This window comes from Ipomoea triloba, chromosome 14 (genome assembly GCF_003576645.1).
Source record: "Ipomoea triloba cultivar NCNSP0323 chromosome 14, ASM357664v1".
NCBI classification, from domain to species: domain Eukaryota; kingdom Viridiplantae; phylum Streptophyta; class Magnoliopsida; order Solanales; family Convolvulaceae; genus Ipomoea; species Ipomoea triloba.
In genome coordinates this window covers 140,994-154,497 of record NC_044929.1, presented here as the reverse complement: position 1 = coordinate 154,497, position 13,504 = coordinate 140,994, and the positions used below count along the sequence as shown (strand labels likewise).

Below are 13,504 nucleotides of genomic sequence, written 5' to 3'. Positions count from 1 at the left end.
TTTGCATATTTTTGCTATTTCTTCACATTGCATTATGAGAGTCGTATTATAATTTTTATAAGCTTCCCCTGGTGTACCGATGTGGGATTTATCAACCTCCTCTGCCATTAGGCCCATTACTACTTCCAACCTCCTACGGCTAGTGCGAACTTCTTGTTTTCAAAATCTGAAAAAAGAATTGAAGAAACAAAAATATCATTTCTTTACTGAAAAAGAGTCTAAAATATGATAATTTTACATGTTAAATGGCCAAAGCGGTAGTCTGAAAGACTGAAACTGAATTTGGAATTATCACAAAAGACAATGGACTACCATCGAATTAACTCTTAGTAACTCCAGTATTATATATTAAAGAAGATTAATGATTAAAAATAGATTGTTGTAATATTATATTGTAGTGTTGGAGTGAGAGTGACATGGTGTATATCTTAGAGAATAATTTCTACACAAAATTCCAAACTTTGTTTTGGAAATTATATATTCCAGAAACGGATATGGTCTGATGTGTTCAATGCTTTTATGAATAATTGAAGTGAGAGAGGGGAAAGGAGGAGTAGATGTTGATCATGTATGCACAAAAGAATGAAAAGATTGGTGTTTATGTTGTTGTTCCGATTTTATTTATTTTTAATAAGAAAGTATTATAAAAGAAAAATGAGAAAATAGGAATAATGCTTTTAAGTTGAGAGTTTCACCTTTATGAAGTACAAGAATGTAGTCAGGTTTTGAAATTAGTGGTAATGATTTTTATTTTTTTATTTTTGGGTTTAATATTGATATTGTAAGACATCATATAAAATATTTTTGAAAATTTTTTAATACCTTATTGTACCATGCATACTTCTATTTGGTATGCTTATACTTAATTGCTTTTAATATTTTTAATAAAGCAAGATGTATAACTCTAACAAGTGCAAAACCATAACCATAGTAAAGGTTGTCAAATTTTATATGATCATTTCATAAACTTTTGTATTATCAAACACCAATCTTCATGTTATATAGAGGAAGTGAGACTCTAAACTTGTATCTTTAGTCAATGAGACAAAATCATATACTTAAATTAATAAATTGTAATTATAAATTTATTCCTCATTAATTAAAAATTAGAATCATATTAACTATCTTACTTTTCCTCCTCTTCTCCACTCTCTCTAATCTCTATAGAGGGGGGAAAGATTTATAGGCCCTGTTTGGTAAATGGCTGTTAGCTGTTTGGGTTAGAAGTATGATTTTTTGATAACATTAGCTGATTGTAGAAAGTCGGTTGGTAAATTAGCTGATAGCTGATAGTTGTTTGATATAATTTATTTTCTCAAAAAGTTAATTGAAAAGGCTGCTTTGAGTAGACTTTTCAATTTTAGTATTTTGGAGTTACAAAATGCTTATTAACCCAACAATTAATAGTGGCCAAATAAGCCAAAATTCAATCGTTATACCCTGCACCACGGTGCACATAGCAATGTGTACCACATACGTAAAACGACGTCGTTTCGGTGTTAGTGGACGCGGACGCGGACGCAGACGCGAATGACTCCAGGGAATTCATTATCTATAATACACAGAATGTTTGCCCAGAATACACAGAATATTGACACAAAATACACAGAACACATCCTCCTAACATTCGAATGCACAAACACATCACAACTTGTGTTAATAACATGAATACACAGAACATTGACACAACATACACAGAACTCATCCTCCTAAACATTCGAATGAACAAACAAATCACAACATGTGTTACTAACATGAATACACATAACGGTTGCCTAGAATACACAGAACGGTTGCCTAGAATACACAGAATGATTGCCTGGAATACACATAATATTAACATAAATACAGAGACCGGCCGAAACGAGAAACATGATTTCCAAAAAACGGACGATTAGTTTACAATGCTCAAAACGACGTCGTTTAGGTACGTAGTGCACATTGCTATATGCACCATGATGCACGGTATAATTTGCCGCCAAAATTAACTGATAGGCTGATTATTTATCAAACAGGGCCATAGTCTCAACTCTCATGTATATAATCATTGTGATCTGTTAATAATTGCTAATAATTGAAGTGGGAGAGTGAGTAGAAGTATAATATTAATAAACATTGGAGCATTTTCACGTGTTCTAAAAAGCCATGCATGAATGTAAGAGTGGGATTTAAAAGTTAGAAAAAAAGTTTTAAAATATCAATTAAACAATAACTAGTTAATTTAATAATTAAGAATAAGACAAATTAAATTAGATAAAAAAAAAAGATATATTTTATTACAAAGAATGAAAAAGAAAAAAGATGATTATATTGTTGGGGTAATATATATATATATATATATATATTCCATCTCTTTACTTTATGAACAATCTAAACTGATTTTTCTTGTGGTTATGGGCGAGAGTATCGCAAATTTGGAGTGAATCCCCATCAAATAGAAGAAGAAGACGACCCCAGCCTATCATCGACTTTATTTTATTATTCATTATTTGTTCAATTTAAAATGGAAGAGTCATATACATGATGTAGAAAAGATATGATAGCTAGTGAGTGTATGTAATATGCAATAACTCACATTTAAGCTAAACAACAACAAAAGCTAAGATAGAATGAATACACATATAAGCAAGAAAGTAAACACGAAATATGACTCAAAGTTAGAGAATAAAATGTACTAATACAAACAAACTTATGGGATTATGAGAGAACACATAACTATATTGAGCAATTATTGAAGGAATGTAAGTAAGATTCTTTGTCTAAAAATCACTCTCGTGATTATCTAAACAAAAATTAGGTCTAGGAAACTCCTCCACTATACTGGCATATCAAAACATTTATTGCAGTTTTAGTTTGACAGCTTAATAAGAAAAAATGACAGATTAAATGATATAAATAATTTTATTTTTATGGGTACAATAATTTGAATGTAAATACTGTATTATGCAATTCAGTCAAGCGCAAATCCTTGTGGAATGACATTTACATTTACATATGGAGACGAATGCCACTAACTTTATATTAATTATTTTTAAAATATAATTGGAAATATATATTTTTAAAGTTTGCTCGTTCTGTCCTTTTCTGGAACATTATTGAAACATGTTTGTGCTGTCATTTTCCGCCAGCTCCACCCTACCCCATGCATGCATATATGCTATACTGCCTTCTTATTATGTGATGGGATGGGTTTAAAGTTTAAACAATTAAACCAATTATTATCCAGCACTTATTTCCTCCTTAATATATTGATATGCTTTTATTTCAAAATTTTTTTAAAAAAATGTGACACTTTATTTTAAAATTATATATAAGAGTAGATTCAATTCTTAAATTATGAGTATATTAATTTTTAATTCTCCAGTTATTATAGATGTGATGATTTTTATTTTAAGATACTAATTGCGCGCTTTTTTAACTCGTTAAAATAAAGAGTAAATACAAAATTTTTGTCTAAAAATTTATCGAGATTCAAGAGCCCGAGGCTCTACAAGGTTGTTCTAAAAAAGCAAAATAGATCTAGGTTTTGAATAATGTACAAATTAAAATTGTAAATATCATCTTTTTAGAGTATATTTTTAAGCAAAAAATTAAAATTCAATCAAGTAAGCAAATTAAAATTAAGAATATGAAGTAGTTCATGACTTAGAGAACAAAAGTTCTCATATATATATATATATAAACTAAATGACAACTGAAACTAAAATACCACTTAGATGGCTGATGGGTGATGACTGATGTCACACTAATCTGATGGAGTGACGTAAGTTAAGATATGGAGCTTGCTTGTATTGAAATCTTTTGCTATAAAAAGCTAAGTTACATGGTTCCCTCAAGACTCAAGAGAGTGAGATACCAAGCTGGCAAGCTAAACCCTCCTCAAGCCTCAAGCCCCAGCCCAAAGACTCCCAGGTATGTAAGCATCTCCCAATTAGGATTTTTTTTTTTTTTTTTTTTTGTTGCTTATTTCAATCCATACTCCTTTCCTGTTACAATTTATTTTGCAACATGTTTAAATCACAAAATTAATAAATAAATAATAAAATAAGATTATATTTTATTACTGTCATTTAACTTAAGGGTTCTTAACTTTTTAACTTGTAGTTTATAACTTTTCAACTTTAAATCTTTTAACTATCTTTTAGATTATACTGTGCACACCAACTGCACTTGCTAGGTGCTTTAGTAGTCCTGGTTGAATTTTTTTCCTTTTATTTTTCTTTTCATTTTTCCTTTGTTCTTCCCCGCCCTTTTTATCATTCAGTCTCTCTTTCCACTTACACAAAAAATCTGACATAAAGACTTCATTATTGAGATTGCTCCCAACAAAGTCGATATATTTTCAATTTTCACCTAATTGTTTTGCTAAATTTGTAACTTTTCAACAACACTTGTTAAACAACCCATTTATAAAGTAACCTTGTGACTTGTTTGAAAATTTTGTTAGTTGTGTTGGCAAAAAAGAGAAAGTGATGCGACTGAAGAGAGAATAGAAGAGTTATTAGTGTGTGACACGTATGCTATCAGTTGGCACATGCTCTTTACACTGCTAATCATTTGGAATATTGGTGGCTAGCTAGTTGACGAAATAAATTTCTTGAAAGACTTAGATTTAATATTTGTTGTTGATGCATATTGTGAATTATGAGACTTAAAATGGTTGTTCTCGTGGTATGGAAATACAACAATTTATGAATTTAAGGTGCTGCATTTCTTCTTAATTACTAACAATGCATGACATACATATAGCAGTGAGATATGGCATATTGTTTGAATGTTTGCGGAAGTGAAGACCCCGAAGCCCAAAAGGTTTGCAACTTCATCAATTTATTTAGAATTTCTCTCCCTTAAAGTTTCTTGATTTCCTGGCAAATTAAACGAATTGAAAACAGGGCAAAAAAGATGGAGCTGACGCCATTGATGATGAATTTAGTGAATTTATTGAGGAACAGAGGGCGCAGCGGTCAAAAATGTCAAAAGCTTGCATATTCAAAGTCCCTGAATGGCTTCGTAAGACCAATCCAGAGGCTTTTACACCCACCCGAATCTCAATCGGTCCTTACCACAAAACCCTAGAGGATACAGAGAAGACCAAGGCACAAAGGGACCGATACCTCGTCTCGTTTCTAAAAAATACACAAAAATCCGAGGAAGAAGCACTGGAAGAGATGAAGAAATTGAGCGAAAAAGCTAAAGCATGCTACAAAGACTACCCCAAAGATCTCGAGGACGATGAATTCGTGAACATGTTGTTGTATGATGGTATCTTTGTCGTTGAATTTCTCCGACAAAACATCAATTATCTAGAAGTGGACGACAACATGGTAGCTGAAACTTATAGAGACATACTTCTGATCGAGAATCAACTCCCTTTTTTCGTTCTCCAAGTGCTCGACCAAATGCTTACCGCTAAAACCGTTGCATCCCTCCAACGTGTGATTAAGTTGAGCTTTAGTACTTTTGTCCCAAAGCTAACTCCTCACAACATTGTTGATGTGGATAATGACCCCCAAAGAATCAAGCATTTACTTCAGGTGGTCCACAGTCTTTGCATTCCCCGTTGCGACCAAGATAAATACTCATTAAAAGGGTGGACCAAAAAAGGAAAGGTTCTTAAAAAGGCAACCGATCTTCAGAACGACAGAGTTTGCTTCGAGGGCGTGGGCTGTGTACTCACGGAGTTAGAATACAACCGCGAGTTTCTAAAGAGGAAAACCACCATGTTCGACATCAAATTCGAAATGAAGTTAAGGAAGGCAATTATACTGTCGTACAACGGGTTTAGAGCGCTGCAAATCCCGTGTTTTAAAGTGGACGACAACACGGAAACTCTCTTCCAAAACATGATTGCGTACGAGCAATGTTCCCCGCCGGGGAGTCACAACCTTAAATTCAAGTACTACAAGGATTTCGCGTGTTTTATGTACCTCCTGTTGGGTTGCGAGGAAGATGTAAATTTGCTGCGTAGGAATGGGATTATTGTGAACTTGATTGGGGATGATAAGAAAGTGTGTGAAATGTTTAGTAAATTGGTGACTTCGAGTTTGTCCACCAATTTCTATTTTGCAAACGTTTGTAACCAGGCGAAGCTACATTGCGACAGTGTGAAACTCTTGAGGGACTACCTTAAGGCTCTGGCTGTTCTGTCCATGCTGCTTGGTGTTTTCCTTGCTTATTTTAATCTTGCTAAATTGTTGCCTAAAGACTTGTAGATCACGTAGTCTTCAATCCTAATAATAATATGGTGTGTGCAAATCCAAGTTAGTATCCCCATATTTCTATGTTTATTTAGTAGTACATTTCACTGTAAATATTGTATTACAGAATATTATTTATCTTCTAAGGCCCTTAACTTTAAAAAGTACAATTAAACACTCACACTTGTTATTTTAGTGTGTTTAAACCTAATAACCGGTTATTGACCTGGAATAACCCGTCATTAAGATTTCGACAATATTTCCGATAATAATTTCGACGATAATAAAAAAAACAATTAAAAAATATTAAGCGGCATTATCGGAGAAGATGGTCGGCCGATCGTCTTCTGCGGTGGAGAAGACGACCAGATGTGGTCCTTTCCCAACCGGAGAAGGCAACCAAGAAACCAAATTAAAATATGTCATATAATGGGCTGGCCTGTGAATAGGTGAGTTCGGAATTGCTCCCTTGCTGGAAGTTCAAAGAAAACTATCCCAAATTTTGGGTTAACATTGATAACTATGTCGGTCCAAATAAATTATTAATCTATCAAAACAGCCCAATTTTTAAGGATGAGTGGAACTAAATTTATTAAAACCATCCTATTCAAATAATTTATTAATCTATAAAAAAATTCCAAGATTGATTCTCGTAGCGTCAACAGTCAACTATGAATAACTTAAATCGACTTGCCTCTTTGCGATCCTTTACTAATTATGGTCACAAGACGAAATTTACACAGTATACACTTGATACAGTAAAATACAAACACCAAGGAAAACCGGAAAACACGATCTTTTATTAGCTCAAGGATCCAAACCCGGTTATAAGTCAAGAAGTGCTCAAAGTGCTCGGCAGGTCGGCAGTGGGCTTCCCTACTGTCCGAGCTCCCTTTAAGTCTTTATCTAGAAACAGCCCAAAAGATCTTCTCTCTCCTCATAAGTGCGCTATTTATAAGGGAGAAAAGTGCGGTTGCCGGACCTCCGGCATGGCGGGAACGTGGCGTGCATGCGCCCGCCTCACTCTTTGCCCAAGCGGGAAGGAGTACGTGGCAGTCCTTGGCACGCCGCGTCGTGAGCCCGTCGGGGGCACTGTTCGGCCCGTGACGGCCGAGCCCACGTCAGCCTCCCGACCAACCGACTCCCCGACCGCACAGCCTCCAACCGAGTCCGGAGTGCATCCGATCGGTTCAAGAGTATATTCACTATCAACACTCTTATATAGTGATTGCGAGTTTCTCTCTTCATTAAAAAAAAAACATAATATATTATAAAATTTGTTTGTCATCGAGTAGTGAATCAGATCATCTGGATTCTAATTCATTGTGTTTGGACACCTGAAGCATTAAGTTGGAGTTGATCCCTCAAATTGTCCAGAGGACAATCATTCAATCAAGTATAAGTAGTCTTTAATTTCAACATAAATATTGCGTGAGATTAACAAGAAAGTTTGTACAAATATGAATTTTTATTTATTTTTTTAAATGGTGGATCTATTTGGTTTTAATTTGACGAAGAAAGACGTAAAATGAGAAATTGTGAAAGGTTACGTGGTGATTGGTGATTGGTCGCGCCGGCAAAAACGATGAAAAAGATGAATACGTAGGGGCTTTTCCCCCGACACCACGCCGCACATGTTTGAACATAAACTACAGTATATGGGAAGAAAATCTCCAATGTAATGGAAGTGCGTATGGTTGGTGCCCCAACAATATTAATCATCAACACATTCTTTATTTCATCTCACATGTTATGTGCACATCATTAAATAAACACAACATAGGAGCAGCTGATATGTTCCTCTCAACTTTCCCCCCTTCCATCACTTTTGTGTTTCATACACTCAAATTACAAACTTCCTTCATATTTTAAACATTTTCATGATGTTTTTTTTTTTAAATGAGAAAAAATTTCATTTCAATTAAGACAACATATCAAAGGTTTATTTGGAGTTTTTGGTACAGTACATTGTAAGGTGGAGGTGAGAGAAGGTAAGAGAAAGAGTGTTTAGGTTCAACTGCAAGAGGAGAGTTATTGGAACAGTAATACCATTGTACGGAATCCCAAGGCCAGCGCGCCACGCTGCGTGGGCAGCAACGATGGCGTCCAGCGGGAACGTGCGGCGCACTGACAGATCTGTTTTTTAATTTTTTTAAAAATCAGATTTGTTTTTATTCCCCTCCCCACATTTTCTCTTTCATAAGCACACTTACAAAAAACGCAAAACGACTTCACTATTAGGAGTAACTAGATATTAGTTTCTGTTTACTTTCCTCATTCAATAATCATTATCACCAATATAATGAATATTTTTCTCTTTTTAAAAAATTAATAAAATATTAAATTTTGGTTAGTTAAGATATCATGGTTGGAATTTTCATTTTACTCTTTTAAATGATTGATTTGTCAATTTAAAATAAACTAGCTAGCTTGTACACATATTGTTGTGGTATATATGCCAAAACTACTTAATCATATCCCTATTGTTATATCTTATTCCAACTATTTTGATTAATGATGATATTTGTTACTCTTGATTGAGTTGATACTCTTGACCATATTTTCTAAGTACCCTCACAAAAAGAAAGAAAAATTCAATTTAATATTAATGTGATATATTTAATATGATTTGATAAAGCAAGCTTTATTCGGATCAAAATCCGCATCATATGTGATTTAATAAAAATTCAATTTCAAATTCAATAATCGTTTAATAAAAATAATAACATGTAATTTTCTAATAATCCGCTATCAAAATCCTTCTTTCGGATCATCATTTACAAAATTAACAAATCCAAAGTTATAGAACAATGGCCTACTTAAGTCTATCGATCTAGAGCAAAATACTTTTAGACATCATCAATTGAAAGGCGAAGAAAATAAAACCTTCCTACAATGTTATTTAAATGTTATAATAGATCGCTCTCACAGGAAATCAAAATTTGACTTATGTGATTAATTACTAAGGCAAATGTCATAAATGCACGATATTAGTGCAATAATAAATTTAACTAAGAATTAAATTACCTAAAAATTAAGTATATGAGTGGTAAAAATACTTAACTTGTGGACATAACATTTGAAAAGAAAAACAATTATGGTTGTGTAATTCATAGCCACAACACAATTTTGTAATATGATAACCTAAATTATCCTAAGATTATGGACCAGATAATCAGATATCACATATGATGGGCAAAGAACGTTCCAATTTTGGAGTAAAATACAGATGGGCTCCGATGTTAAAATTTTGTACTACATATTGAATTTGAAGGATTATATCCGATTCCCTATTCATTGTACTAAACAAAAATTAAAGATGAATTGGTTGCTTGGTAGCATTTTGTTTTTAGAATACATACAATATAAATAAGAAGCACCCTCAATAACCTGAAAGAAATGATTGAATCATTTGAATGTATCAAGCATGATTACCATATGAATGTCACAAATTCATAATTTAATAATATACACTTTTATTTAATAATAATTCATAATTTTATTAGCCATTTTGCAAACCAGCAAGTAATTAGTTATACTTTATGCATCTTACATATAATTTAATGTACATTACCTTTTTACCTATTAAAGACTTACTTTAATTACCTATAACTTATTATTATAATTTGATCATCACCTACTCTATAAATATAATCTTGCATATAATTTAATGTCGATTATGTTTTCACCAATACAATACTTTAATTTTATTATAATTTAATGACCACCGTACCTACTTTATGAATCGTACAAATTAAATAATTTAATGTCCATTGTGTTTTAACCCATACGTGATTTACTTTAATTTGAATTGATTTATATCCATACTACTCATTTTTATCTTATCTTATACTATTTCTATCTTGATTACATTTACTCGTAATGATAATCTTACTTAACCCACTTTTATTTAATAATTAATTTATTTCTCATAATAGATATATTCGATCGATTCATATACATGACTTATCTTAATTTAATTACCACCTATAATAATATATAATAATTTTTTCTCAATCTTATGTTAAGTTATAATTTCATTTTATTGGTAGACATAACTAACATCATTAATGACAAAAGATGGGACCAAAAAAAAGTGATAATTTTGGTTTGTCTTAATTAGCTTGTTAGTTCATAGGATAGGAATGTAAACAAAATAACATGAGGAAATTAAGGTTAAGGAAAATATGAATTAAGGAGTGGATTGTACGCGTGCTCTATAAGCCATATTCTTCACCACATCACTACACTCCACTCCACAGCGTTCAACCCAACCCAACCCTAGATCTTCATTCTTCTTTACAACAATCACTGACTTTGAATTCCTATTCACTCCCATTTCTCTTCTTCAGATCTGAACTACACTTTCCTATAAAACCTACTTTCACCCGCTTCCTACATTGCCATTTCACTCAACAATTGTACAGATTTTGATTTTCATATTCGCTTGCGTCACTGCCGTGATTTTTCCCAGATTTACTGCCCCTTTTTTCTCACAAACCCGTCTTCTTTACTCTGGATCTAAGGGGATGAGCTCAATTCCTTAGGCTTCGATCTATTATTTATAATATACATACACACACACACGCTATACTTATAGATATAGATAGATAGATTGAATTATAAATATATATACATAGAGAAATAGAATTACATTGTTTATTTAGTGTTTGATGGCAACGCAATCTGGGAATGCGGTGAATTCCTTGCCGGAGAAAGCTGGCGGAGGCGGCGCGGGAGTGGTGGTGCATCACAGGGGGCAGCAGCAGCAGTGGTACCCTCCCCAGCAGCACCATCAAGTGGACGAGAGGGATGCGTTCATGTCGTGGCTGAGGGGGGAGTTTGCGGCGTCAAATGCTATAATCGACGCGTTGTGTCATCATCTGAGGCTGCTAGGGGAGCCTGGGGAGTACGAAGGGGTGATCGGTTGCATACAGCAGAGGAGGTGTAACTGGAACGCCGTGCTGTATATGCAGCAGTACTTCTCGGTCGCCGAGGTCGTATACGCCTTGCAGCAGGTGGAATCCAGGAAGCAGCGGAGGGGATTCGATGGCGGCATCAAGGTTAGGAGGGCCAGAGGAGCCTGGAGAAATGAGGGAGGACTCAGAGATGGGAACGGGAGAGAGAGTGAAGGCCACAATTCTATTGCTGAGGCTCAGGCTAGCAGTAAGGACTTAAACTCAAATGGTAGTGACAAGTTGGATGGGGCTGAGAGAGAAGTAGAATCCAAACAACCTGCCAAGAAAGGTATCCTTGAAATGTGATACTTGTTCGTTGCTTTATTTGTATTGGATTTGCCAAGTGAAATATATATGATGGTTATATAAAGGGATCATATCATAATGAACAGATACTGCATTGTAATAGAGTCAGTAGTATTCAAAAGAAAAGGGATCATATCATATTTTTAATTGTGCTATTAGTAATGAGATAAATTATTACTCAACAACTTGTTAGTAATTGCTTCAGGATTATGGGGGGCCTGTTAGCATTTATATTACTAAACCAAACTTGCAAATTGATAGTGTTGCATTCACTGATGTTAGTTGATAACAGGGAAAAATGAATAAGCCTTAAAAATGCTAGATTGTTTTAATAGATTGCTCCTCATAAGCTTTCTACTTTTTGCAAATCCCCTTAGAAAGATTTGGACACGTTGGGAACTTCACATTGCCTTATAGAGATGATTGCTACTAGTAGTGGTATGGAGCAAGGGGTTTGGAAGGGAAATTATATTTTTTTATCTAGATATTTTAGGTTTTTAGCTTCCAATTTTAGACATCTTCAACTTGTGTCAAGCTTTTAGTAAGTTGACTATTATATTTCCTTTTGGTTCATTCTGAGCATGACAATTACAAGCTGTCTATTCTAAGATACCTGTTCATGATTGTCTACGCATTTCACAAGCAATAATGTGTTTGGGACTAACTTCAGGAAAGATAATAGTAAATAAAATCTTGTTGAATATGTTGTTTTTATCTTATCTAAATATAGCTTTAAATGAACTTGATTTTTTCCCATTGTTTCTAAATACAGAATTTCACTTTACTTGCATTAGCTTTGAAACATGTTCATTGGGCTTATCTCATGCATTTCAAACTATTCTCATTCTTGATGATTTCTGCTGGCACAGAATTTCCTGAAAGACCTGAATCAAATAGCTTAACAAAGAATTTGGGAAGCAGTCAAACTGGTGACTTGCAAAGTGAGGCAGATAAAGCTGATAGATACAGTACGAATTCTGATGGTACATACTCTTCCTATCTATTTTTTCATGCATTTTTAACGTATAACCCTAGCATTCCATGGGATTAGTAATATGAATTTCCAGCAAAAATATTTTTTCACCCATAATATATTAGTCACTTTTTGGATGTTAATAGAGTTTCCACATGCATGATCATAATAACTACTTTATATGCCTTTGCATAACCTGAAAAAAATATTTGTATTTATAGTAGTGCAGTTAGATCCTTGTGTTAAGATTGTAACCTAATTTATTTGCTTCATAAGGGTCTTGTGGTGTGGAGAATGAATGTAATTCCACACAAGTACCACATGGGAAGCCGAACCTTACAATCACTCCAAAAACTTTTGTGGGTAAAGAGTTATGTGATGGAAAAATGGTAATGTCTAATTTGCTCTCTCGTGAATCATTTTGTCTTGGAATCTAATGTTTTGCGTTGGTATTACAGTGGAAAGTCATTTTTTTAATTGGACTGAAATCCACCCATTTTTTTTCTTCTATATAGGTCAATGTTGTTGATGGACTAAAATTATATGAAGAAATAATTAGTGACTCTGAAGTTTCAGAACTTGTTACGTTGGTAAATGATTTAAGAGTTGCAGGGAAAAGAGGACAGCTTCAAGGTAACAAGTTGGACTTTTGCATTTTGACTTGTTTTATTAAATTATAAATTCTGATATAATGTTTGCCTATCAGTTTTAACTATACATTTGAGGCAGTGCCATGTCTCTGTTAATTGTGATACATGATCTAGTGTCTGTTTTTCCTAACATCATTGATGTCCTTGATAGAATTTTTACTTGAAATGCAATACCTTATGGCTTCCTTGTCGTCCTAAAATTTAAAAAATGTGATCCTCTTTCACACTATGGCTTCTTAAGAACTAGTATAGGTTTGATGATCTTTTGTAATCTCAAGTTATGGTATCAGACACTCGGACTTAAAAGATAAAGATCTCATAGCAGCATGGCATGAGACATCTGAGTATCTTTTTCCCTTAGGCATGAAAAAGAGAGGGGGTTAGGCTGGAAGAGGGTGTTGGGGGGGGGGGGGGGGGGGG

At 33.9% G+C, this 13,504-nt stretch overlaps 2 protein-coding genes across 3 annotated transcripts in view; both read left to right on the top strand.

Annotated features, from left to right (window-relative positions):
• The first annotated feature begins 3,834 nt into the window (after positions 1-3,834).
• Positions 3,835-6,335, top strand: LOC116003536 (UPF0481 protein At3g47200-like). Of its 2 annotated transcripts, none has more exons than XM_031243429.1 (3): positions 3,835-3,912; positions 4,750-4,809; positions 4,893-6,335. In XM_031243429.1, exons 2-3 carry the CDS (start codon positions 4,759-4,761, stop codon positions 6,210-6,212), a joined length of 1,371 nt encoding a protein of 456 aa, XP_031099289.1. In that variant the 5' UTR covers positions 3,835-3,912; positions 4,750-4,758; the 3' UTR covers positions 6,213-6,335. The 2 variants fall into 2 exon arrangements, with proteins under 2 accessions (XP_031099289.1, XP_031099290.1); XM_031243430.1 differs by having other exon boundaries at positions 3,857-3,912; positions 4,753-4,809.
• Positions 6,336-10,413: 4,078 nt separating this feature from the next.
• Positions 10,414-13,504, top strand: part of LOC116004829 (RNA demethylase ALKBH10B) — a 6,700-nt gene continuing 3,609 nt past the window's right edge. Inside the window, exons 1-4 of the mRNA XM_031245003.1 lie at positions 10,414-11,444; positions 12,331-12,444; positions 12,711-12,823; positions 12,950-13,067. Coding sequence (XP_031100863.1) covers positions 10,871-11,444; positions 12,331-12,444; positions 12,711-12,823; positions 12,950-13,067 — 919 coding nt within the window. The 5' untranslated portion in view covers positions 10,414-10,870. The remainder of the gene's footprint in view (positions 11,445-12,330; positions 12,445-12,710; positions 12,824-12,949; positions 13,068-13,504) is intronic.

Excerpts from the sequence above, each read along its gene's own strand:
- LOC116003536 (XM_031243429.1), top strand. The coding sequence starts at position 4,759 with ATGGCATATTGTTTGAATGTTTGCGGAAGTGAAGACCCCGAAGCCCAA. Across the intron at positions 4,810-4,892 it reads AAGACCCCGAAGCCCAAAAG|GGCAAAAAAGATGGAGCTGA; the intron begins GTTTGCAACTTC and ends AATTGAAAACAG.